Consider the following 25,909-nt stretch of genomic DNA (forward strand, 5'->3'; position numbering starts at 1 on the left):
AGCTCCGCCTCCGCGCTCCCGGGCCACAGCCCCCATCCCAGTCGTGTGCCTCGGCACCACAACTCCCAGCAGACCCCGCGCCACCGCGAAGGCGTTCCCCCGCACCCGCCGCGCCCTGCATGCTGGGATATGTAGTGCGCTAAACCCCTCCCGGCCTCGTCCCAGAGCGGGAGGGGAGTTGTACATCGCGCGATAGTTGGGCGACACTCTCGCGAGAGGTGGGAGGTTGCCGGTACGCGCGTGGTAACCCCGGAGCGCCCCGGTGTGAGGGAGCGCCGTTACCGCTCTGCTCTGTCTCCTGCTGCTCCCGCGTCCCCCGCCGCTGCCGCGAATCCTGGGGGAGCGCCGGAGGGTAGCGGTCAGGCCCGAGGGGTACCCCCCGCCATCCTCCCAGGAGCCATTTTGTTCGGCCTATTTGCACCTCAAGCCGTGCCCCCCCGCGCCCTGAGTGAGTGCTGAGCCTCTCTTTCCCCGCAGCCAGCCGCGCAGCCAAACCCAAAATGGGGAAGGTAGCGAAGTGGAAGCGAAAGGTCTCGGCGCCCGCCGCAGCTAAGGGCCCCGTGAAGTCAGCTATGGCCATGGTCAAGAGCAACCCCTTTGAGGTGAAGGTCAACAGGCAGAAGTTTAACATCTTGGGGAGGAAGACCAAGAATGATGTGGGGCTGCCCGGTGTCTCACGGTCCAAGGCCATCAAGAAGGTAAGAGGACACCAAAAGTTGGGAGGAAGGATGGCCTCTCTAGATGTAGCTGTGGTGGAGCAGTGGTAAGCCTGGAGCCGCCCTGGGCGAGAGAAGAGACTGCCTCTGTTGTGCGCAGGAGGAGTGGCTGGTCACCTCACATTGCTGGGATGGTGATGGAGAGCCTGCTGAAAGCGTCTCCCTCCAATGCAATCCACAGGGTTCGGTAGTGCAAGTCTCTTTTTTTGCATATGTGGGAATGATTCTCTTTTCAAATTACCCAGGTCTGGAATACAGCGGCACATGTTGTCGGCAAGCAAATCCTGGACCAGAGTGCAGGTGGTTGTCAGTGTACATTACGTTGGTCAGTTTTGGTTGCTGCAGGATGCTTAGCTTCTTGATAACAGTGGGACATTACTGTAATAGTGAAAGCTTGAGAGGGCACTAAGGTCCGAATGCAGTGAGAAATGTGTAGCTACAAGGAATCTACCATGGATTTGGAAAACATACAGATGACTTTTTGCACTCTGGTTAAATAGCTGCGTTGTAGAAGTATGTTGGGATGCAAAATAATGATCTGTCCTTATTGCTTTCGTAAGAATGACCATACAACTTAAATAGTAAATCTTCTATCTTTGACCCTTATGCCATTTTAAAATTGCCTGTTTTTCTTTCTCTATTGACATAGCTAGCTACCTGACCAAAATCCATAGTGCATAAGCGAGGACGTTGTGTCACACTATGCATCTGGGATTCAAGCAACCTACCCTATTCTTGAATGAAGCACTGGAATTTTTTATGATCTCTCCCCTCAAACAAACCAGGGAAGAAGTTAAAACCTCTGTAGATTCTGTAAAGCCGAAAAAAGCATAATTGGGAAGTTTGCCCCTGAGATTCTCTCTGACATGTTACATGCAATTTGTTGTCAAACAAGATTTAAAGCACTTAATGAAAAGATAAGTTATTTTTAAAAATAGTGCAGAAAAATGAAATGTATATTTTATAATTTTGCATGCGTTGTGAGAGGTGATGCATTAAATAATTTTTTATCGGTGAGAGAGGATGTCGAATAATTAATAATCAAAAGTGCTTTTCCATATCCAAGGTACTAAGAGGTATTGAAGTTCCTAAACAGTGTTTAAGCTGTATGATAATTTATATAGTCCATGCAAGAAATAAATACAAGGTAGAACTGGCGCAGTAGTAGATGAAACCTGAGTTCTGGTGTCAATTAAGCAGCATCTGAAAGTTGTGAATGCTCAGTGAGGTTGCAGAGGCCTATTGTGGGAAATGCAGTCTTTTCCTTCAGTACCGAGGTTTGTGAGGTCATGCTAATGTGAATAGCAACAGTACCTTTCCGTAAGAGTCAGTTAAGGTGTCTTAAATAAACACGGAAATTTTTTTTCCAGTCTAAACATGGCCAATGTTTTCTTCCTTTAGAAACTATATCTTCAGTATGAAATTATAAATCCATTACTATTTGTCCAGATTTTAGGAAACTTTATGAATGTTTAATAACACATTTTAAGGTCTTTGGGTTTTATTTAATAGTAAGGAAAATCAAGTGCTTGTCATTAATTAGATCACTGGCATTGAAAAGTAAACCTGCCTCTTCACCTGTACCATAAGTATAGCACATACTAGCTCATACAGTCTGCTAAACTTCCTTTTACTGCTTAGATGCATAACCTCCCTGTGCTCAGCAGTAAAGAGCTAAATGTAGATACGCACTTGGGGTTTTTTTTATGTCTTAGATGACAAGACCAAAAGAGGTTCAGCTGATACTGGGGCTTTTTTTGCTTTCTTTAATGTGTTTTTCTTGTATACTAAGCTTCGGACGAATCAGAATGCTTCAGTGGCAATGAAGAGTTTTTATATGTGATAAAATAATCTTGAGCTACAATGTCCCATATTTTATATTCATATGGGCACCTTGTAAGAGAACTTAATGACTCTGAGTATATCGTATGAGCTTCTCATCTCTTTACACGTTTATTTTTCCTTCTCTTTCCTTGCATTGTGAGAAATTAGATTACGTTGCCAGGACACAAGGGAGCCTTTTTTGCCTTGGCTTTGGAAGTAGTTACTCTTTTTGTTTTTTAATTTGATCTCCTTTTTTTTTCTTCCTTTTAGCGTACCCAGACATTACTGAAAGAATATAAAGAAAGGGAAAAGACAAATGTGTTTAAAGATAAACGTTTTGGTGAATATAACACCAAAATAAGTCCAGAGGAAAAGATGATCAGACGATTCACTTTGGAAAGACAGGTAAAGTATACAAATTAAAACCAAAACCAAAACCAAACAAAAAACCCCCACCAAAACCACAAGAAAGACTTGACTTTTTAGGTTGCAAGTGTCCCCCTTAGCAGAGGGTTTTGCAGGGTAATGTTTTCTTTTTGATATTATATGTTTGGAACTTTCATGATTAAAAGCAATTTTTTGGTGGGAATTCAAAATTTTTCATGAAAACTCTGGTTTCGCAAGACAGCTTTTTGAAGCAGAAATTTCTTTGAGCACTTTTGAGCACTGATGTGCAAGAAAGCCATTTCTAAGCAGATTCATTGATTGATTGGTTTTCTTTGACTACTAAGATTTGGGAATTAAATTAGGAAAAGGCAGCCACCATCAAGTACACTTTGAGGTTCCAGTACAGCTGTTGAACAGCAGCTCTTTCATTTGCTGACTAGAACTCTGTCACTCACTGTCATTCTGTAACGTGAACTGTATGTGGAGTTCTGTTTTTTCTGCATCATCATACTCAGTCTCCAGAATTGAGTAGTGTAATATCATATTCTGCTGATAATTTGTGTAGGTTATAGTCTGTTTCATTAGGCCCAAAATGTAGTAGTTAAGAATTGATGTTACTGATACACAGATAAAACTTAAGCTTCCTTAGGTTGTCTGGGTTACTCCGTTTCTACGAGGCACCATACCCTCTTGCTTAAGGTTTAATGTGTTTGAATGAAAGTATTGGTCTGGTAGTACTCTTATTCCAGTGTTCTGTTCCAGAATCTCACCAACTAGCATTAAAAATAGAGGCTTTATTAATTTGTTGCCTGGGAACTAAAAATCTTTTGTTATTTAATTGGTTTGTTTTACTATTCTTAGCAAAATTATGGAAAGAAGAGTATCTATAATCTTAATGAAGATGAGGAATTGACTCATTATGGCCAATCTTTGGCAGAAATTGAAAAACTAAATGATATTGTTGATAGTGACAGTGACACGGAAGAAAGAGGAACACTGTCAGGTAAGACATGTCAGCTAGTATCCCACTGCTGGTTTTATTGTTGGTACCTGTACATCATCTGTTCCATACTATCTTTCAATGAGAAAGAATATTATGTAATTGGTTGTGTTCTTTAAGCCAGATTTGATTACTTCTTAACCACACACAGAACAGCTCTCTGGATTTTAGGAGGTGTGAAGTTGGAACTAGCTACCTGTGGTGGTTCTTTAATCTGCGGGCTTTTTAGCATACATAGGTACCTGTATTTCAAGCCCTTTGGACAGAATCTGAAGTATGACTTTTCTGGTTGCTTTCTTGCACCTCTGCACCTAAATACTAGTTAAAATATTGAAAAAAACATGTTCCTACCTCGTACATAATGTTTGACAGTGCAAATTATGTGTCTAGCATCAATCTCTTCTGGTATGGCCATTCCCTTAGCGATGGGAATAGTACACCATTGATTCAATACTTCTAATTGCTCCCACTCTCAAAGAATAGGGAGATACTATCCCAGCAGCAGCAGCACTCATGTATGCATTTGAAAAGGGTTCACAATCTACTTTTGTTCTTTTCTAGCTGAATTAACTGCTGCTCACTTCGGAGGGGGTGGAGGCCTCCTTCGTAAAAAAGTGTCGAGTGGGCAGCAAGATGAAGAGGAGATAAAACCTAAATCTAGGAAGGAACTGATAGAAGAGATGATAGCCAAATCTAAACAAGAAAAGGTGAGTTTTTAGCCTTGAAATATAAATGAGCGTGATTAAAAGCTGTCACAATTTCCATATTTGCAGAATAAAATAGTAGTGGCATAGAAAACAAAGATAGCTGTCTAGGAAAAGAGTCCAAGCTCCTTGAATAAAGTCCATCTGATTTTGTAGGCATTTTAGGATATGTATTGGATATCTGCCACTCTTTTTTATCCCCAAGTCTCCCCTTCTGTTGACCCCCAACTTGTTTTTTGTATGCAACCCTTGTGCCCTTCAGTGTAACTCTATCCTGCTTCTTCCACAAAGAATGTTTAGACTTTTAAAATGTTAAATATTTAAAATTATTTGTTTGCTAAAGACAGCATTCTTGTTTTACGCTGTAAATGCTGTGTCATGTTCATCTGAAAATAAGTGCTGTATTTGTTTTTCGTCTTTTTTTTTTTTCTAGCAAGAGAGGCAAACTTGGAGAGAAAGTGCATTAGAACTCACAGAAAAGCTTGACAATGACTGGAAGGAAATCCAAACCCTTATTGCCCACAAAACCCCAAAGTCAGAGAAAAAGGACAAAGAAGTAGAAAAACCCAAGGTAACGTTTTGGCTAGACTGACTATTTTGTTTTGTTCTAATAACTTGTGGTTTTGACTCGTAGTGGATAAAGTATAAGGCCACGTATACTCATCACTTTTTTGTAAAATAAAATGTTGCCTGTTATTTACATTGAAGGAATGCTACAGTTTTAGTACAGTTTGGTTAGCTAGAGGAATATAGGGGCTTATATGACTTACCCGATTTAATTACTTATTGCTTTTCATTAGTTATTAAATCTGAGAGAGGTTGCGGGTTGAACAACACTGACTACAGCTTATTTTTACAACATATATTTTCTTGAAGAACTAAAATGGTTGAGAACATTGACTTAGTTTGAATGGCTTTGCAGTGTTCCTTGGATGAAACAACTTTTATTTGACAACAAACATTTCCTTGTTGTAAATTGGGTACTGTCTCTACAAAAATGGGATTAAAATATTTACCCTCTGAATAGATGTCTTATGGCCTCAAAGATTTTTCTATCGTTTGTATTTTATAGTAAGGGAAATAAACTTTTAAATCTAAGAATAGGTATTGTAATGTGTCACACTATTTTTTTTCTTGTAGAGATATTGTATTATATGGCATGGCATTGTGAATTTCCATTTATTCCTTGGCAGTAGAATTCAGTTTGTGAAAGGCTGAACAAATGAACTGATCATTCATTAGTTGGGGGTTGGACTAGGTGACCTCTAAAGGTCCCTTCCAACCCAAACTATTCTATGTTTCTATGATTTTATGTTAAAACTGATCTCAAATAACAAAGAGAAGATACTGGATCAAAAGTTTGTTTTTTGATGTATTGATTTTTGGTTTTAGGATGTTTCATAATACGCTGAATACTCTAGTATGTTGTCAATGTGGTATCTTAAACAAAAATTTTGTCATCATGTTTTGCTGAAAAGGAAGACTAGATTCCCTTGCTTCATGTGTGTGGATCAAATTTAAGAATTATCAAGGATGCAAAGTGTGAATTAGTAATGCTCTATAACATTATTGTTGCATTGGAGAAAATTATCTAGTTATGTGTAAGAAGAAAAATTCCTAGAACTGAATTTCAGAGAAGCTGTATGGTTTAGTGACTTAAGCAGGTATCAAGAAGACTATTCCCAAGTCCAGTTTAATCTCTGCTAGTGACTGTTTTCCCAAGTATGCTGCTTAAACTCACTGAATATCAGCATCCCTTTTTGTTTTCTTTAAGATAGACATCTATGTAACTAAGATAACAAAGACTTTGCTTGTGTATGACAGTATAGTGAAATGTAAACTATAAATTTATTAATTCTATCTGCTTTTTGAGAAAATAGTATTTTATTAATAAACAATATTTTACAGTTTTTCAATTAATAAGTAAACCAGGTTTTATTTAAGATACTATTTATAAGTTTTTTCAGTTGTGAGTAACTTAAAGGCAGGGGTAGAATTCCCGGAGAATTTCTATTCAAGTGTTCATTCCATTCCTTGCCTTAATACTGAGTTGAATGTTCTTGCAGCTTTCTTTGGAAATGGTCTTTTCTGTATATCTTAACAGTCTTATTTCTTAGCTGTTAGTCTGACAGAGGGGTGGCTGCAAAGCAGAATAATAAAACTTAAGATAATAAACAATTATATAAATATTTCTTTAGCCTGATGAATATGATATGATTGTTCGAGAACTTGGATTCGAGATGAAAGCAAAACCTTCAGAAAGGATGAAGACAGAAGAAGAATTGGCAAAAGAGGAGCAGGCGCGACTCCAGAAGCTGGAGGTATACCATTTATGGTTTTAGATTGTTTTGTGGCCTGTCTTTTGGGAGTGACCACTTACATTCATTGCTTGACCTTAGATTGAAAGTGGCTATACTAAACTGCGATTCGTCAGAGGGTGAATTCAGGAAATCTTCTGTTTGTGTTTTGTTTCTATTCTGATATTACAAAAAAAACACAACATAGGCTTAGTACGTGACTACTGAGGTTTACGAAATAAGTTGATCTTTCTTCAAGAAAAATGTAATATCGCTTTGATTTGCCTTTAAATTTTTTAAATTATTCAGAGTGGAGAGGTGCTTTTAAGTCAGTAAGGGAGAGTGTCATGTTGCACAGCAGTTGAATTAATACACTGGCAAGTCATTTATTGTTTTCTTCTGGTGTTGCAAGAGTCTTCCAGAAGTAGCATGCATATAGCTTTGCAGAGGAATAGGATTCTCTTGGGAAATGTTGCATGTTCTTTCTATTACATGGAGCTCTGAGTCTTATGGAAGGAATAATTATTTGGTAAATGTTTCTCTCCTTTCTTTCTTTTGGTATACTAGGGATACATTTAGGACCACAGGGATTCAGTACTTTCAGGTTACCCCAGAACAGTTTAGTAGCTGATAGCAGACAGAAAGGATTTTTTTCGTTTCTGTTCTTGTCATTTTGTTTGATGCACAGTCTATCTGGTTGCCCAGGTGGAAATCCTTTTGTAAATGATTGGTTCAGATATTGCCCGTTGTGTCTGTTTACAAATTTAGTATATCTTAAACATCATAGGAGATGATTGTGTTTACTAGAAACTTGTTACACTTATGGGAAACACAGATAAACACTGCAGAATCATAAAACGCTTTAGCAGCTTACATCTTCTAGTAGTGATGCATTGTCTCATAAGCAAAACAGATAAGTTTTAAAATGAGAGAACATAATGATACTGATAAACTCAGTTTTAAAGCCTTCCAAATAAGCTAATCCAATTGAATATGTGCTCTTAACCAGATTGCACTACCCACAAAAAATAAGGTATCATCAGCTTTTGCCCGTAATTTCTCAGTTGCTGTTTTTTCATTTCATCAACTTGTTCAGTAATCCCAGTTAACTTTTTTATTTCATTTGGTTTCCTTAAATGTAGTATTTGAGGGATCTTCTATTCTGGTGTAGTTACCTGATTGACCTAGATGGCTCACATCTGTGTGTGGTATTTCTTCTGAAACACAGGCAGATCGACTGCGTCGAATGCGTGGAATAGATGAACAGGCGAATAAGAAAAAACCCAGCCATGTGTCAGCTGATGATTTAGCTGATGGCTTTATCCTGGATAAAGATGACAGACGTTTATTGTCTTACAAGGTAAGGTTTAAAATTTCAGAATTTTCAGAGTTCTGAAAAGAAGATGGGAAAATCACACAGAAGTGACCTCTGTGGAGACCTCTAGTCCAACATCCTGCTCAAAGCAGGGTCAGCTATGAAATCACCAGTTGCTCAGGGCTTTATCCAGGCTGTTCTTGGAAAATCCCCAAGAATGGAGGCTGCACATCTTTCTAGGCATCCTGTTCTACTGACTGTCCTTACTGTGAAAAAGTGTCCCTTTATATCCAGTCTGAATGTCTCTTGTTTCAACTTAGGCCTGTTGCTTCTCATTCTCCTGCTGTGGACTGTGATGAAGGGTGTTGCTCTGCCTTCTCGGTGATCTCCCTTGTAGGTACTGGCAGGTGGTTATGTGGTCCAGGCTAAACAAGCCCAGGTCTGCCTCTCCTCATAGGGCAAGTGCCCCAGCCCCTCGACAATCTTGGTGGCTTTCTGCTGAATTGGCTGCAGTTTGTTGATGTCTTTATTGTATTTGAAGGCCCAAAACTGGACGCTGTATTCTATGTAGTCTTACAAGTGTTGAGTAGAGGGGAATAGTTGTCTCCCTCAATCTACTGGCTATACTGCTATTATAGTAGCCTTCGATGCTGTTAGCCTACTGGCTGAAGAGAGGGCTTTAGCCCTTCTGGTCTTTTTTTTTTTTTTTTTTTTTAATTTCTGCTGTATTTGATACAGCTTCCACCAAATTTCAGCCTGAGGATGAGTGGGTTTCTGAAAAAACCCGTCCCCTATGAAGTAGCTTTGATTTAAGGTGTCAGAGCAATATAATCTTAAAGCTGATGCAGTGAGTCACCCTGACTGTGGTACACGTGTGCATGCTGATCCTCTCATCCTGTTACATATAAGTAGCAAGGGAGTTGTTGTTGTCCTCAAATGGGAGAATACAAATTGTGAATGTGAATTTAAAATGCTGATTAATAAAATCAGGATGGGAACAAATATTTATCTGATACACTATTTTAGTACATAGAAAGAATATTTCTTCTTTTTAACCAAGAATACTTCTGTAAGTGATGTTGACTTTTTTTTTTTAATATTATCTGCCAGTTGTATGTTGATTCTTTAGTCCTCATATACTACCTCCTATTCTTCCAGTTGCTTACAGCCCCTTGGAAATTCCCTACTGTTCTTATATCTGTATGCATGTTTTCTCTTTAAAATCCCTTCTTGGCCGGCACTGCTGGTGTTCATTACTTGGTCAGGGTAGTAAGGCTCAGATCCTGTTTATGTGTATTTAATGATAGCTTTGCATGGTGATTCTGGTGAGGTGCTGTCACTTTATCAGTGTTTTAACTGGCTTATTTTCCTCTACCTACAGGATGGAAAACTTAATATTGAAAATGAAGAGGAGGAGGAGGAAAAAGACGAGGAAGAAGAGGAAGGTGGGAAGGAAGATAATGAGAATGAAGAAGAAAGTGAGGAAGAATCTGCTAATGAAGATGAGGATGATGTTGCTGCAGATAGCGACTCTGATCTTGAATCCGACCTTGAGAGTGAAGAAGAAGCTGCAGGGAATAAAGAACAGAAGAAACACAAGACAAATGAAAATAAATCACAGAATGTGGAGGAACTAGATCCAAAAATGGAAGCTGCCAAATCAGAGCTTCCCTATACATTTGCTGGTAAGCAAAGGACTGATCTAGAGATACCTGCTGTCTTCAGGGAGTTTATATAACCAGTCTCTTTCTGCACCCTGTAGGATCTTGCATATTCCTGTTCATCCATGAAGTTTTACTTCATAGTGGTCTTCTACTATTCCAAGAGTAGCCAGTAACTGATGTTCTTAGTGATCAGCCCTAATCATGCTATGAGCAGCGGGAACCAGAGCTGTTTCACCCCAGAGCTGTTTCTGCTCCTCTTAGCATCCTTGGAATGGAAAGATAAATACTGGGGAGGAAAATGAAAAGATCTGTATTCCTTTCCAAAGGCCACCAACAAGTCCAATCCAAAGTGTTAATGTTTTGTATAAGGGAAGACAGAATACTATTCTATTATCTATACTTAAATGAGAAAAGGTTACTTTCTCTACTGTTTGGACTGACATTTTTGTCAGAGAAGATGCCTGGAGAGGCAGGATTCTAAGGTTTAATCCCTGCAATGTAGCATAGCAGTACTGTTAAATAGAGGCACTCAGGAGTTTGACTTCTTTTGGGCATGTGCCTAGGAAGAAGGAGGAGGCACATTTCAAGTAGTACACAAAACAGTCATTAATATTAAATACATAATGCCTCTAACATTGTCCTAGGAGGGATTTCTCTAACAAAAGTACCTGTTGCAAGATTGAACAACCTTTCAAACAATTTCTTTAAGTGCTTGCATTTTTTCCATCAGAAGAAGATAACTTATATTACACACAGCCTTTTAAATTGCATTCAGCTTTTGCTTTAACCAGAAAGCAATCACAATAAAATAACTAAAAAACTTAACCAGTTAGGATGTTTTCTAGCATGTCAACTTATGCAAAAGACTACATATATGCCAGGTTTGGGTTGTGTTGGTTTTGGTTTTTTTGTTTTCCATTAGTGGCAAGATTCTTACTTTTCTGAATATCCTTCATACAAAAGCTAGTTAGGTGTGAATTAACGTACAGCTAATTGCATTGTGGTAAATTTATGGTTGAATGTGTGCTTAAGTTTAATTCTGCTTCTTGTGTGTGCCAACATAGTTGTGCTCAGCTTAGGCAGCAGATACATGATGATTTGAATGTTAATCATTGAAAAACATGTACATTATTTTCTGACTTATGTTCATATATATAATGTTACATATATGCTGATAGGCTGTTAGTGTTTAAAAGGTAACTGTTTAAAAGCTGCATGGTATCTTTTTTCTGAATAATAACATTTTCAAATAGGAAATTTGTTACATGTTCACTTGAATTAAATATGTTAAGTTTGAGATTTTTGTCTGGTCAATTTTTGTTTTTACTTTCTAGTTCCTGAGTCCTATGAGACATTTAAGTCTTTATTGGCTGGAAGAACAATAGAACAACAGCTTACTATACTGGAGAGAATTCAGAAATGCAATCATCCAAGCCTTGCAGTGGGAAACAAAGCAAAGTTGGAAGTATGGGGGTTTTGTTGTTTTGTTTTCAGGTTTAAAATTAACTTTGAATTCCAGAGTAAGTTTTAGTAAGTATTCAGGAAGCAGTATAAAACACACATGCTTCTGTTTGTGAATAGCAGTATAATCAACATAGCACTCTTCATTTTTAACTTTCATATCACTGTTCTTTTGTGCTGCCTATGTACAGTATAAAAAAAAGCTAATAATTTTAACATATTATGCTTCTTGCAGAAATTGTTTGGCTTCCTTTTGGAGTATATTGGGGAGTTAGCAACTCTGGATTTACCAGCACTCAGAACAATTGACAAACTGGTCCTGTAAGTAATAAATCTTATGGACTTTTGCTCCTTTATGGTTTAAAGAGAAAAGCTGCCTAGGGTAGAGCACTTAGCATGGTGCTTGTTTCAAATAGTTCTGTAGGCATTGTAGGCAACTGGTAACTCTCCAGCTATATAGCGTTTTAACTTTTCTTCATGTATTGCTTGAACTATTAATTGTACCAAGACAGTTTAAAAACTTCAGAATGTAATTTTGAATCTGCAAAATGCTTTTCATGGGTAATGGACAAATAATACCATGTATGCATGCAGACTTCTGTATATGCAGTTATTTAGACTGCTGATAAAGGATTTTAAGTTTTGCAATGACATCGTACAGTTCCCTTTGCAATCTTTGTTTTTTCCATGGGTGTCCATCCTATGAATTCACTCAGGGAGCTAGACGAAAATTAAAGAGTGTTGTAATAAGCTGATACATAAATTCCAAAGGAGCACTTTGCAGGAAGTTGTCAGTTTGGCATTGTTGTCTTCAAATACTTAACAGGCAGTTATAGTGGCAAGAGAGCCAAATTTGTCTCAGGTATACAACAAAGGCAGCAACAGGGAAATTCCAGTTAGATATAAGGAAGAAAAATCTTCACAGCAAAGGTGCTGAACATTAAAAGAAGTTTCCCAGAGAGGATGTGGGATCTCCACCCTTGAAGATAGACAAAACTCAACAAAGCCATGAGCGACCTGATCCAGGTTTGAAGTTAGGCATGCTTTGAGCAGGGGGTTGCATCAGGTGATCTCCAAAGGTCCCTTCCAACTAAAATGAGTGTGTGATTCCTATCTCGACTTTGCAGGCTAGACAGCTTTCTTTCAGTGAGTTATTTTTATGTAGTTTTCAGCATATGCTTTCTATTTCATGCTAAAGTAAAGAAGTGTTTAAAAAATCTGTTATGTGCAGCTTTAGCATTCATTGCTCTTGCATTTACCAGCAAGAGCACTGGCCTGTTGATACTGTTGCACATGCTGGGGCTTTGTAAAAAAGTGTAAACACATTTTGCTTGTTTTCTAGAACTGGGATTTATTGGTATAATTACAGACATTTTTAACTGAAAATACTGGCAAAACTCTTACCAAACAGATGCAGACTCCTGACTGCAACTCCCTGTAGGCACTAACCATAGGCCAGGAGCTGACTTAACTTTGTGGGTATTTTTTCTTGTTTTTTAAGTAATAATTTTGCTAACCACATTGCTGCCTCACATGTTGTTTAACATTGCCTAGGAGTATTTAAAGTAGTGGGCTGCCTAGTACGTGCCAGCACACCCCTGCAGTAAAATGCAGAGTTAGGAGACCCAGGAGGATATGTTTTAACCATAGCAAACAATTTGGGAGTGTATTTTAAAGTTTTAAATTATTTTTTATTTAAGACTTAGAAACCACCAAATCAAAGATTGTCTCACAAGGCCCCACGAAAAATACACATCTCTGTGAATTAAAAGTATTGCAATAATAATCTATATACTGGGTGGTTATTTCTAAGAAAGAACAATTTGTTTCAGGGTACTTGTTATTGTTATAATGTAGATGGAACACAAGAAGTCTTCCTACAGGTGCTTAAAAATCAATATTTTATTAGCATCAATGGTGTAACTTGATCATGACTAACATTTCTTGTTAATAGGCCATTGTACAATCTTTGCCAGATGTTTCCTGAGGCAGCCAGTGACAGTATCAAGTTTATCCTTCGAGACGCTGCACATGATATGGAAGAAGTAATTGAAGTCAAAGGCCGTGCAACATTTCCAGGTTTAGACATGGTAATGAATGCATACTGCTAGGAAAATCTCTTGTTCTTTGCATTAGTGCAGAAATGCCAGTAAATGTGAGATTACATTAAATCTCATTGCATATTTCAAAGTATGTAATGAATTATTAGCATCTGTGACTTCTTAGGTTTCTCAGTATTTTAAATTGGCTCTCTGGAGATAAGTCGTAACAAAAAAAAACCCTGTGACAGCAACAAAAACAAAAAAAATCCTCAGAAACAACCAACCAACCCCACACAAACAAACCACCTCTTCTACACACGTTCTTCAGAATAGAAGCGTGACTCTGTAATATTAATAAGGGGAAAAGATCTTAGAATTGCCACTCCAGTTTTCATAGCAGAACATTCTTCATTTTCCTGATGAAACTTAACATGGGTACTTCTAGGAAGAAGTGATATTGTCAGTTATGCCCTGATTTCCCTAATTGCTTTAAGTGCAAATGTTTAAAAAAAGTGCTCCATAGAAGTGCACTATCTCCTAGGTTAACAAAAATAACAATGAAATATTATTATGGGTATAAAATTGCAACATTTCTTAGTACTTTATATATGATAATTGCTAAATTGATGACTCGGAAAGAATTGACCTTTCCTTCTTATATTAGTAATATTTCAAAATTTCAGTGGCCATGCCAAATGTGAACAGCTCCTTTTTCAGTGTCTAGGTAAATGGCTGTTAGGGAAGTCAAGAATGGAGTGTATGGAAAATGAGTATTTCTTTATTGTAGTAAAAAGATTCAAAATCAAACCAGAAGTCAGATGTCCGAAGGGAACTACTTGTTTCTGTCTCCCAGCTTCATGAAGCGGTGCTCCCTAATGGAATAATTAGGCTATTGAAAGAAAATAGACTGAAGGATTTGCTTAGAAGATTTGGATCTTAGAGCTTGGAAAATATTTATATTGAGTTCTTTTGAAGAGTCTTTATTCAGGATGTTTTGGATTTTGCAGGAAATGTTCTGTAGAGAGCTTTTTAACTTCTATTTTTATCTTGTCACTGTCACCCTTATGACACCAATCACACTTCTGACTTCCATTCCCTTCAGTGGACTTTTTCAGGTTTCAAGCCATCATTATCTTTTTAGAGTGGAATTATATCACTGTCCTATTCTCAAAGCACTTGTTTGAATGAACATTCCTTAGACCATTTGTGTTAGTAGACCTTATGTGCCCAAACTTAAATTAACCTGAAACTGGGACTTAGTATTTAGTAACCAAAACAGTCAGGAGAATATTGGTTTACAACAGAAACTTCATAGAGAGAAACAGAGCTGAAACAATAAAACTTTACTTGTGTCTAGCTTACTATGTAAATATCCACTTAGATAATTTTCCGAATTACCTCGCAACTGATGTTTAACATCCTTATGGTCTTGACAGGGTCACCTGTAGCTCTCTAAGTCCCCTGCAGTAAAAGTATACCTAATCAATGTTTGGTTGTTTTGGCTGCAACCATTACTTGATGTGTGCTAGTGCCTGAGGATCCTGGTCACCTCATGGTCTGTGTTGAGGACCTGTTGAAAGGTGTCACAGGTCCTGTGTGGCCACCTGCTCATTTGTGGTGTGAGAATATGTGATTGTTGTGGGCTGAAGGGGGTCAGAGTTTCTTATGGAGTAAATGGGGCTGGGAGGCGTAGTTCCTTCTTGGTGGTTCTTTCAGCTGCCTCATTGAATTAATGCAATGTTAGACCTAAAATGGATATTCCATTTTCTCATGTTGCTTTAACATTTGTCTCCATGAACAGGTCATGTATCATATCAGATTTCTCAAAATGATGTATATTGTAGTATTTCTAGACTACTAATGGCAGTTACTCATTTATCAGTTAAATATGTGTAAAGTCAAGATCCTGGGAATAATGTCTTAAAATATTTTGCCTTACCCTGTTTTATGTGCTATCAGCTTATTTATTTGAAAATCACATCTCTGCTGTTTCCAACTTCGGACTACTGGCATACAGTTGTAACACCTGCTTTTATATACATGAGTCAGCTACTTACAAAGGTATGTCTATGATGTTGTATCTCAGCATATAGCTTCATTTCTTTATTTCTTCCTAGGATTTCAAGTATGTGTGTTAGCATTAATGTATACATTGGAAATGTAGTGAAAAGGCAGCTTTGTGTTTGGTATAGTCACAGATAGAAATTTGAAGAAAAAGTGAAGAGGAAAAAACCCTTGCAGAGTACAGTCCAACTCACAAACCATATCTACTCATTTTTTCAAGCTGTCACACAAGAATTCCTTACATGGCAAATTACGTAGGACTAATAGAACAGACTAAATACAGTCTGAAATAATTCATTATTGATTTCTCTTCTATATACTGCATTTGTTCCTACTTAAGAAAGATATTTACTTTAAAATTAGCAGTATTTGTTTTCCTTGAAAATGTACCTAATGCAGTGCATTGCAGTGCATTTAAAATACGTCCTTATTTTTCTATCCTGTTTATATGTTTCAAAAGTCTTCAGCTAATTGGTCTATTGCTGTCAGATATCCAAGTTGCTCTGAGTTTAATACTTCTTGGTTCGTTTCTGGAGAACTTACTGTTTGTGGTTTAGCACCTTCTAGTGGCTAAACCAGTTCTGACAGATATCTTACTCAATTCTGCATATACTCTTTTAGTGAGGGCAAGGGAAAGCCAGTATGTCTTTCATGTCAGTCCACAGGGTGTAATTTTACAGATGTAAATGTGTACAACTTATTGAATCTTTCTGCTTTTTGGGAGATCCTATATTTGTGATGTATAGACTTCTAATTACAAATATTTCATGCCTTTTTTTTTTAATTTTAGTGTCGCATCACAACATTGCAAGATGTAATTAAAGGATTATTTACATGCTGTTTGTTCCTGGAATATGTATCTCTCTCCAGAAGATTTGTACCAGAACTCATCAATTTTCTTCTTGGAGTACTCCACCTATCTCTACCCAAAAAACAGGCCCAGGGTGAGTTTGTTTAGAGTAAAGGAGTAATAAATTTTAGTATTAGGGTTTATCTTTTAAATTTCAATAAAAACATTTCTCACTGAATTTATTGTTTTGAACAAAAGACCAAAGTCATCTGCTAGGTTAGCCATATACAACCTTGATTCTTGGGCATCTTTTTTGACCTAGATCCTCTGGTGTTGTTGGCAGGCAGGAAAGAACTGAAGTTATTAAAGGAAATGAAGTCATGTTGCCCACAGTGCAGTATTTTTCTGATATTGTTGTTCTAAATAGACTGTGTGATTGGACTGCGCTCTGAAATTCAGAGTCCCTAATGGATTCCCTATGAGTACCCTGTATCTTTACAGTGAGGCAGCAGCTAATGCTGCAGGTGACCTCCCTCTTTAGCTGATAGCCAGTCACTGAGATAAATGAGAGAAATCTATCACAAAGTTGGTATTTTTCCTTTTTGTTTATTTGACATGGATTTGTTATAGTGTAACGGAGAGCAGCTATGCCCAGCCGCAGGGATTAGGCTGTGCCTGAACATAACTGTGTAAACTTAGCAACTTGCGCAGACAACAGAATAAAACTATCTTTTCAATTTGATCATTTTTATTTGCCAGTCTTCCTCTTTCTTTGACTTCTTCTTTTGGATTAATTTCTAGCTTTAAAGTTATAGTAGATCTATGGCTTTTTGATTGACAAGGTTAGTGCCAATAATGCACTTACAAGGAGTTTTGTCAGCATAGTAACTAATTCGTGTGTTAGTATCTCTGTCTGGGTCACTCTGAGTATCACTTAGCATTTGTGAAGAGACTCTGCAGGCAGGATATTCTCAAGCGAAAAGTTCAATTATTTGTTGGCAAACTCAAAAGATGTCTGGGATTTAACGAACTACAGGCTATGAATTAATATGCTCATCACTCTCGATAAGGCACCTGAAGAATCTCTTCTCTAGGTAGTCATCAGTCTGGTGAGGAAGGTTCAGCTTCTGTTGCTGCAGTATTCCAGTACATCTTCAGTAGTACTGAGCAGTTCCTCTTTCCCCTCACACCCTTTAGGATTATTATGCCTTTCTGTGCTGGCATTCTTGTTCTTTTGAATTCTTGAGCTACCAATGATCTCAACAAGCTTAGCACTGCAGTTTCACCTTTATTATCTTGTATGGCTGTACCCTACAGACTTTCTCCCAGATGCTTCTCACAGCTTAGCAGTTTCCTCTGAAGTGCGGGCCAAGGTTACACAGCTGGGCTGCATCAGAGCTAAGCCCTGGATTCTCAGAACACAGACAGCTGTACTCTTAGAAGGAGGTGGGAAGAGGTTACAGGGTGGGTGGGTTACATAGCACTTAAAGTATTTTCTCCTTTATGTAATCTCTTGGGAATGTTTGATCTACAAAGGGTTTTGATACAGTTAAAATATAGGGTTCTACAAAATCAGATAAGAAACTATTTAAAAATATTTAGTGGTAATTGATGATCAAGTGTTAACCATTTTTTTTAAATTTCCTTTATTTCTGGTAATGATTTTGCACTAGTTAAATTTGCACGGTGTTGGTTTCTGTTAGCAGTTAGGAAAAGCTCAAAGATATGTTAGAGGCACAGTGTTGTCTTTGAGAATTTTTCAGTCAGTATTGACGTTTTGAAGTTACCAAAGTATCCAATCATGGTTTTAAATATTCATGGTGGAATTATTGCTGATAAATGTGATGGTTAGGCTGTCAACACAGAATGTTGTACAATGAGCACACATCCAGTTCTCTGGAATGTTGGTATACTGTCACACCAAAAAGTTCTTGGGGTTCAATTTTGACAGTAAATAGAATCAGTAAATAGAACTCATTTTGTTTTAATTTTATGAGTTTGCCCCATAATTTCTCACATGAAGAAATTATATGGAATACAACTTCATAAAAGACTGAAATACAGTCTGCTTTAGATTTGAAAGCCATTTATTACCTTAAAAAAGGAGAAAAGCTGAAGGTGGAGGGAGTGGAAAGGAATTGTCATTGTTGATAGCCTTAGCTAATGGAATTGTTAATGAGATCTGCTATCCTCTCACAAGTAAAGCAGTTGTCTCTTAGTTCTGATCTTGCATGTGTCTGTGTGTCATAATCTCTCACAACTCAAACTTTTGAATTTTATTTAAACATACTGTCATCTGGCCTGTCTGTAAAAAGCCATGTACAGGTTCTAGAGCATCTAAATACTCTTAACTTAGAGTTTGAAAAAGTTTTGAAATAAGTTCCATTGCAAGCTTGCAGGACTTAAGGAAAACAAAGAAGGGGGGGGGGAAAGTCCAGCACAGAGGCTTGCAAATAATTTTCTCCCTTAACCATGAAATTCCTCAGATTCTTCTTCCATGTTGCTCTATAAGTAACATTTCACAGATCAGCTCCTGATCAGAAGCACAGTGATTCTTAAGCATTTTCTGTATGCCCTGCCCCAGTCTGTATTCCGTGTTCCATGCTATTCTTGTTTTAAAACTGCTTAGCTGGCGTGGGAGAGGACTTTACAGCATGTATCTGAGGGTCCCTGCTGAGAGATCACAGGAGAGGCTCAGTATTCTACTGCGACTGTGGGCTGTCCCTGCTGCAGCTCACTGTGCTGCTTGACCATTTTCTGGCCAAAGCCGCCTACTTTTTACTCCATGGGAAAGTCCTATGCCTGTCCTTTCCTCCTAAGCATGTCCAATACTCCATCCTCATTGGCAGTTTAACTGTGCATCATGTTCCCCACAGGGCAGACACACATACCTACATGTCTTCTCTCTTCCCATACATAGAATCCTAGAATAGTTTGGGCTGGAAGGGACCTTCAAGATCATCTAGTTCCAACCCCCCTGCCATGGGCAGGGACACCTTCCACTGGACCAGGTTGCTCAAAGCCCCATCCAGCCTGGCCTTGAACATTACCAGGGATGGGGCATCCACAGCTTTTCTGGGCAACCTGTTCCAGTGCTTTGCCACCCTCCCAGTAAATAATTTCTTCCTAATACCTACTCTAAATCTGCCCTCTTTCAGTTTAAACCCATTACCGCTCATCCTATCACTACACTCCGATCTAGAGCCCTTCTGCATCTTTCCTGTAGGCACCCTTTAAGTACTGGAAGGCTGCTATAAGGTGCCCCTGGAGCCTTCTCCAAGCTAAACAATCCCAGCCCTCTCAGACTATCCTCACAGGGCAATTGTTCCAGCCTCCTGATCAGCTTCGTGGCCCTCCTCTGGACCTGCTTGAGCATGTCCGTGTGTTTCTTATGCTAGGGGCCCTATAGCTCCAGGTGGGGTCTCATGAGAGCAGAGCAGAGGGACAGAATCATCTCCCTTGACCTGCTGGCTATGCTTCAGGTCAGCCCAGGATGCAGTTGGCTTTCTGGGCTGTGAGTGCACACTGCTAGCTCATATTCAGTTTTTCATCCACCAATACCCCCAAGTCCTTCTCCACAGAGCTGCTCTCAAGCCACTCATCGCCCAGCCTGCATCCATGTTTGGGATTGCCCTGACCCAGGTGCAGCACCTTACACTTGGCTGTGTTGAATTTCCTGAGGTTTGCACAGCGCCACTTCTCTAGCCTGTCAAGGTCCCTCTGGACAGCATCCTTTCCCTCTACAGTATCAATGACACCACCCAGCTTGGTTTGCCCTTAATGAAGCTATGTTGGCTGTCACCAATCACCTCCTTATTTTCCATGTGCCTTAGCATAGTTTCCAGGAGGATCTGCTCCATGATCTTGACAGGCACAGAGGTGAGACTAACTGGCCTGTAGCTCCCTGGGTCTTCCTTTTTCCCATTATTAAAAATCAGGGTTATTTTTTTCTCCTCTTCTAGTCACTGGGAACTTCACCAGTCTGCCACGACTTTTCAAATGTGAAGAGTAGCTTAGCAACTTCATCTGCCAGTTCCCTCAGGACCCTCAGATGCATCCCATCAGTTCCCATGGACTTGTGCACCTTCAGGTTCTTTAGATGGTCTCAAACCTGATCTTTTCCTGTGGCGGACAGTACTTCATTCTCCCAGTCCCTGCCTTTGGATTCTGTGAATTGGGCAGCATGGCTAGAGCACTTACCCATGAATGTACCCATGCTCCAGTGTTTTCCATTATTTTAGAAAAAAGTAATAACTGATGAAGCATTTTTTAAGGCAGCGTGATTTGAACACACAAAAAGAGTTCTTCATTTTTCTTCCTTCAGAAAGAATGCCTAGAGTTGATCTTGTTTAATGATTATTGTTCTTTTTTTTTTAGGCTATACCATAGTGCATCCATTTACACCAGTGGGGAAAAATTTAGAACTGCTTTTGGTGTGTGATAAGAAGGATCTGGAAAGTTGGCAGAAGCAAAATCTGCCATTGAGTATTGTGACTAGGTTACAGGAAACCAGCAGAACAGAAATTAATCATATCAGGTACGTAGAGAATGTGAAGAGAAGAAATCCCAAACAGGCCATCTTTTGGGTAATCTCAGTGATGGTGCTCTTCAGGAGTAATGAGTTGTTCTTGTTATTTTTATGGTGCTACTATGGAGCACATAAAATTTCTAATCTTTTGCCAGGGGGTTATGTAGAGCACTTGTTGGAGTGCTCAGCCCTTCCATTCCTTTTAAGCACAGCAGTGAACTGATGAGGGTGATGTAGAGACGGAGATGCTCACTACTTTGAACTGGCAAGCTCTTTAGAAGCAAACAATGGTATTTACATACAAACATTATGTTAGGTGTCACTTAAATAATAAACCACTGCACTTAGGAAAGACCACAAATAAACACAGTCATCAGCCATGTTCAGCCTCATTTTTCACCTTGTGCATGTGTTAATGGTATAACTTATTTCAGGGATGAGTAAGCATTTTGTTAGGAGGTTCAGAAGGAAACCCAAAACCAAAATAACTAGTTCTGTTTCAAAAAAGTTCTAGAATTTCAGAACGAGTACCAGAACACTTTTAAAACCAGTATAAAAACATCTTGCTCTACAGAAGTGGCAAAGACACAATACCAGCATGTGCTCTGTGCACTGATATAAAGATTTTTTTGCTAATGTATTCCTTGGGTATTTGTAGCAGGAGAGTGAAATTTTTAATCAATTAACAACTAGAAACAGCCTTGTAACTAGTTCTGTCAAGCGGACTTAATAATAGACACTGCTAATGCTCCCAAATGTAATTAATTTGATTCATTTTATTTGAAAATTGGCTGCAGTTTTTGCAAGTGAAATTGTTATTCTTTTGTGCATTAACAGGTTATCCTGTCTAGCCCTGTGTTTTGACCTTATTAAAAAATGTGCAGCGTTGTATGAGTCTTTACCATCGTTCCATGAAATAATGCATCCTGTCAGAGTACTTCTTACACAACATGTGCCAGTGAATGAATATCCTGAACAAATGCAGGTATGTGTTCCTCAAGAATGAAATTACTTATATGATTGTTTTATTAATAAATTCTGTGATCTTCACCTGTGTGTAAACAAACAACCAAGTATAAGAATCAGTGAGATTTTTTTCAAGGGTCAGGCATTTGCCTTTTGTGCTTTTCAAAAATCATGTGATGTTTCTGTGGAAAAACCAAAGCAAAATGCAGAATGTTTAGAAAAGGTATTTTCTTGTCTTGTCTTGCCCCTCTAATTGAAGAGAGCAGCACTTAACTTGTAATAATGTAATGTTCCATGACTTAATTTGCAAGAATAGTAGTTCAGTCATCCAGTTGCTCACATACTTTTGTGATTAATCTGTAAGACCTTGGTACAACCAAACACATGTACCAAACTCCTGAGGTAGTAGTTAAAATTAAGTAAAACTAACATAAATATGCCTGGTGAGCTACCTTACTTAAAACAGGGCAGTTATTTACTTTTCTAGCAATGAGGTTCAAATTTTTAATCCGTCTCTTTTGAATGTAGCAGAATTGTCCTCTCCTCAAAGAGGCATCATGAAATATCCTTAGAGAACAAGATTTTATAATGTAAACGGTGCAGAATGGCCTATATTTTTCTGCCATCAAAATGAAAAATCATTCTTAAAACTACCCTGAAAAGCAGAGTCTGAGTTAAACTGGCTTTACCCTTGCTTCTTCCTCTGTTAGGTGAAACTGCTGCAGACCTGTCTTATTGTCTATGATGCCATCTTAATAGACTTCCAAAGGTGTTTAAAAATGTTCCAGCCTGGAAGGCTTTACAGCATTTCAGTGTTAGCAATGTCCTAACGAATAGCAGTGATTTTACCCAGAAAAAGAACATATGGGGAGAACATTATTGTTGATTCAATTTACGATAGTTTGTGAATTATAGTGTCTTTGATACGCTTTCAAAATTTTAACTTGATTTGCATTTTCAGGAATGGTATCACAGTGCTCTGAAAGAGCTAGAGAACAAAGCAAAACACTATACCCCACTGATATGTGAGAAGAAGAAGCCAGTGCCATTGAAACAGTATACACCTAAAATTGTGAAAGTGTAAGTAAAGCAACACTTGATGCAAAGGAAAAGTGAGTTTAAACATTAAGATTTTCAGCAAGCCAGAAGGAACTGGAAAACAGGGCATAAAACAGATAACTGTTTTTGTGCAAAAATTGCAAGGGACCAGCTGCTTGGGTGGTAGGCAGGGAAAGAAAAAGGAGGGCAGAATTCTAAGAAACAGAGCAAAGATTATCTTGCGGGAAAAGTAGCACTGGAAATCAACTCTTATCCATATAATCAATTTTAAATTAATAAATTTCAAGATAAAGAGAGGTGGTTGTTATTATCTAGTCAGGGGCTTTACTGAACGCTGTCAAGCACTCAATTCTGAACAACTACAAGTGAGTAGTTCATATGTATATGAACTGTATGAAGGTAAGGATGGATTGTGAAAGTACTGAGGGATGCTTCGCCAGTGAAAAAGGTAAGGCAGACTAGTCCTGTACTCTGCATCGCAGACCATAACAAATAATCAGTCAGATTAAGCATACCTTTAAGCATACTTACATGCCCCATTCCTCTCTTTTCCCCAACCATGCAGCTTCTTACCTTCCAACAGTAGCAATGACAAAAAACATGGGGTTTTTTCCCCGTTTTTACAGAGCTTGCAATGACCATGTGTGTTTTTGTATTCTGTTTTGGAATTAGATTTTAATAACACTAGTTTGGTTTTGTAGATAATAGAACAGTATGCTGAGTCAACAATTCTGCCCTATATTGGCTGCTGACTTATTTAGCCATGTTGGTTATCTACAGGGGCATAAATGATCTGCCTTATTTGTTCTAGTAATTGAAGAGGACAGCTTTCCTCTGCCGTACACATTTATGCCCAAGTAACTGATCAGTCTTTCTGTAGAATTCACCTGCAGAGAAGGTCTGCAAAAATTTAAAAGACATTGGGAGAGTTCTTCTTTCTCCAGATGTCTTTCACTCTTCTACCCTAGCTTTTTCAGTCTGTTCAGAATACAGGCTACATACCGGGGGTTGAAGTGTAAATGCTTTCTGTGTGTTGTTTGCATGATGATGACGTGCAGTTAGAAGGTCTGGTGAGAGTTTTCCTGGTATGGTCGTTGGGCAGGTCTTTATTTTGCAATTTAATCATGTAATATGCAGGAATTAAAACACTGAGTATTCATACATAAACTCTTTATAAGTATGAAAAAATTGTTTTTGTTGAGGTGTTTGGTGCTCACTGTGCATTCTCATTTCAGTTTAGAGTTCGGAAGAAAGCAGGGAGGCAGCAAGAAGGAGCAAGAAAGAAAGCAATTGATTCAGAAGCATAAACGTGAACTTAAAGGAGCCATTCGTGAGATTCGGAAAGATAACCAGTTTCTGGCTAGAATGCAACTTTCAGAAATCATGGAGAGGTAATGTAGCCTTTGTTTTGGCACCAGTTTGGGGGTTGTTCTGCTATGTGTTCATTTCCTTGCTGCATGCCAAGACTGATGATAGTGTTCAACCCTACTAAACTTAAATAAATAAAATTAGAAAACTTGAGGAAAGCCAAACATTTTCAACAGAGATAATTTAAAGTGCTTTCAACATTCCAGTTTCATTTCTGTACTTCAAGAATATGAAGAATGTGTTTATAAAGAGTGTGTGTTGGTGAAATTTAAGAGTTGGGAGGCTTTTTATAAATTAATAATCGTTGTCTAAATATACTTACTTATTTTCCCTAATATTGTTCTGAAATATTTTATATGTTGATTGTTTGTTTTACAGAGATTCAGCCAGAAAAAGAAAAGTGAAAGAGCTTCTTGGTAGCCTTGCTACACAGGAAGGTGAATGGAAAGCACTGAAAAGGAAAAAAGGGAAGATTTAATTGGGACTATGTACAGCAGGAAACTGTTTTTACTGCCATGTAAAATACCCCAATCCTATGGCTTTTGAACAGATTTTAATTGCATTCTTTGGATGCATTAATTTTGAGGAGACAACATCATCAGATCTGTCTGGAAAAGTGAACCTGTTTATTGGAAAAATCCACGGGTTTTCATAAAAGGAAAATAAAAATAACATTTTTATGGTACTGGTATGTGGTATTCTTCTGTTTATTTTAATAATAGAGAATATTTGGATGAATAATTGGAATTCTGAGGTGTGTGTGACCAGGTTTTAGTCTAACCTGAACTACAACCACACAAAAAAATGTACAGCAGAGACCATTTTTCATCTTTTTATAATAGTGAAGAATTGCAGGCAGATCTTAAAGTGATAGTATATTTGTAATTTAAGCAGTAACATTTTTATTAGTCTGTAGCATTGGGACATTGTAATGCATGAATTCAGGGGAGTAATGGAATCGGCTTTCAGGTAAAGTTCTTTGTTAAGGCTGTACATCCATTCATCTCTTCAGTAAGGTTTGAATTGAGCACAGCTCTGAAATTCTTAATCTAGGCTGGTTAACGAGAATTCCTTAGTATCATAACTGACATAACTGTCTGATTTAAGTGGACAGTGAAATCCTTAACTCTGTTCCTCTTATTTTATCATATATGTCTAATTACTGATAACTGCTCACCATGACTCTGGAAAACATCTGCTCTTCAAATAGAACTAATAAATTCTTCTAACACTTTTTTTTTATATATATGCTGTATTTGTGAAGAAACATTGCAATGAGATATAAAGCATTGCAGTTATTTAAAGGTGCTAGTCTGACCTATTCAGGTATTCACTGTGACCTACCTTTTTGGTAGGTTCAGTGACAGTTGTTATGCACTGAGGAAAATTGTAATTTTTTCTTGGAAAACTCTCAGGAAAATGAAATCCCTTTTCACGATAATGTTCCAATTTCAGTCTAAAGAACAAACTATAAAGAAGATCCTACAAAGAATGAAGTAATGGCTATGGTTCTTTATAAAAACAAACAAAACCTCTCCCGTTTCCAGTCATTGTTACTATATCTGATCTATTGGTTTTTGGCCAATAGGTAACCCTGACATGGTAATGCTTACCACCTGTTCATAGAGAGAGACTTAAACACTGGCAGTAAATCTGATCTAACAGTTAGGCCTGGTTGTTTCAGACTGGCTTAGAATGTTTTTTTGGATGGATGGTTGGTTGGT

General features: G+C 38.1%; 1 protein-coding gene across 1 annotated transcript; it reads left to right on the forward strand.

Moving 5' to 3' along the window:
* The first annotated feature begins 187 nt into the window (after nucleotides 1-187).
* Nucleotides 188-24,870, forward strand: NOP14 (NOP14 nucleolar protein). Its single transcript, XM_075091985.1, has 18 exons — nucleotides 188-698; nucleotides 2,811-2,945; nucleotides 3,789-3,930; nucleotides 4,489-4,634; nucleotides 5,065-5,202; nucleotides 6,830-6,952; nucleotides 8,157-8,288; nucleotides 9,625-9,928; nucleotides 11,242-11,372; nucleotides 11,604-11,689; nucleotides 13,323-13,458; nucleotides 15,370-15,471; nucleotides 16,265-16,418; nucleotides 20,642-20,801; nucleotides 21,630-21,777; nucleotides 22,720-22,838; nucleotides 24,053-24,208; nucleotides 24,564-24,870. The coding sequence occupies exons 1-18, from the start codon at nucleotides 501-503 to the stop codon at nucleotides 24,661-24,663; spliced, it is 2,610 nt and encodes an 869-aa protein (XP_074948086.1). The 5' UTR covers nucleotides 188-500; the 3' UTR covers nucleotides 24,664-24,870.
* The last annotated feature ends 1,039 nt before the right edge of the window (nucleotides 24,871-25,909 follow it).

This window comes from Phalacrocorax aristotelis, chromosome 4 (genome assembly GCF_949628215.1).
Source record: "Phalacrocorax aristotelis chromosome 4, bGulAri2.1, whole genome shotgun sequence".
Classification (NCBI taxonomy): domain Eukaryota; kingdom Metazoa; phylum Chordata; class Aves; order Suliformes; family Phalacrocoracidae; genus Phalacrocorax; species Phalacrocorax aristotelis.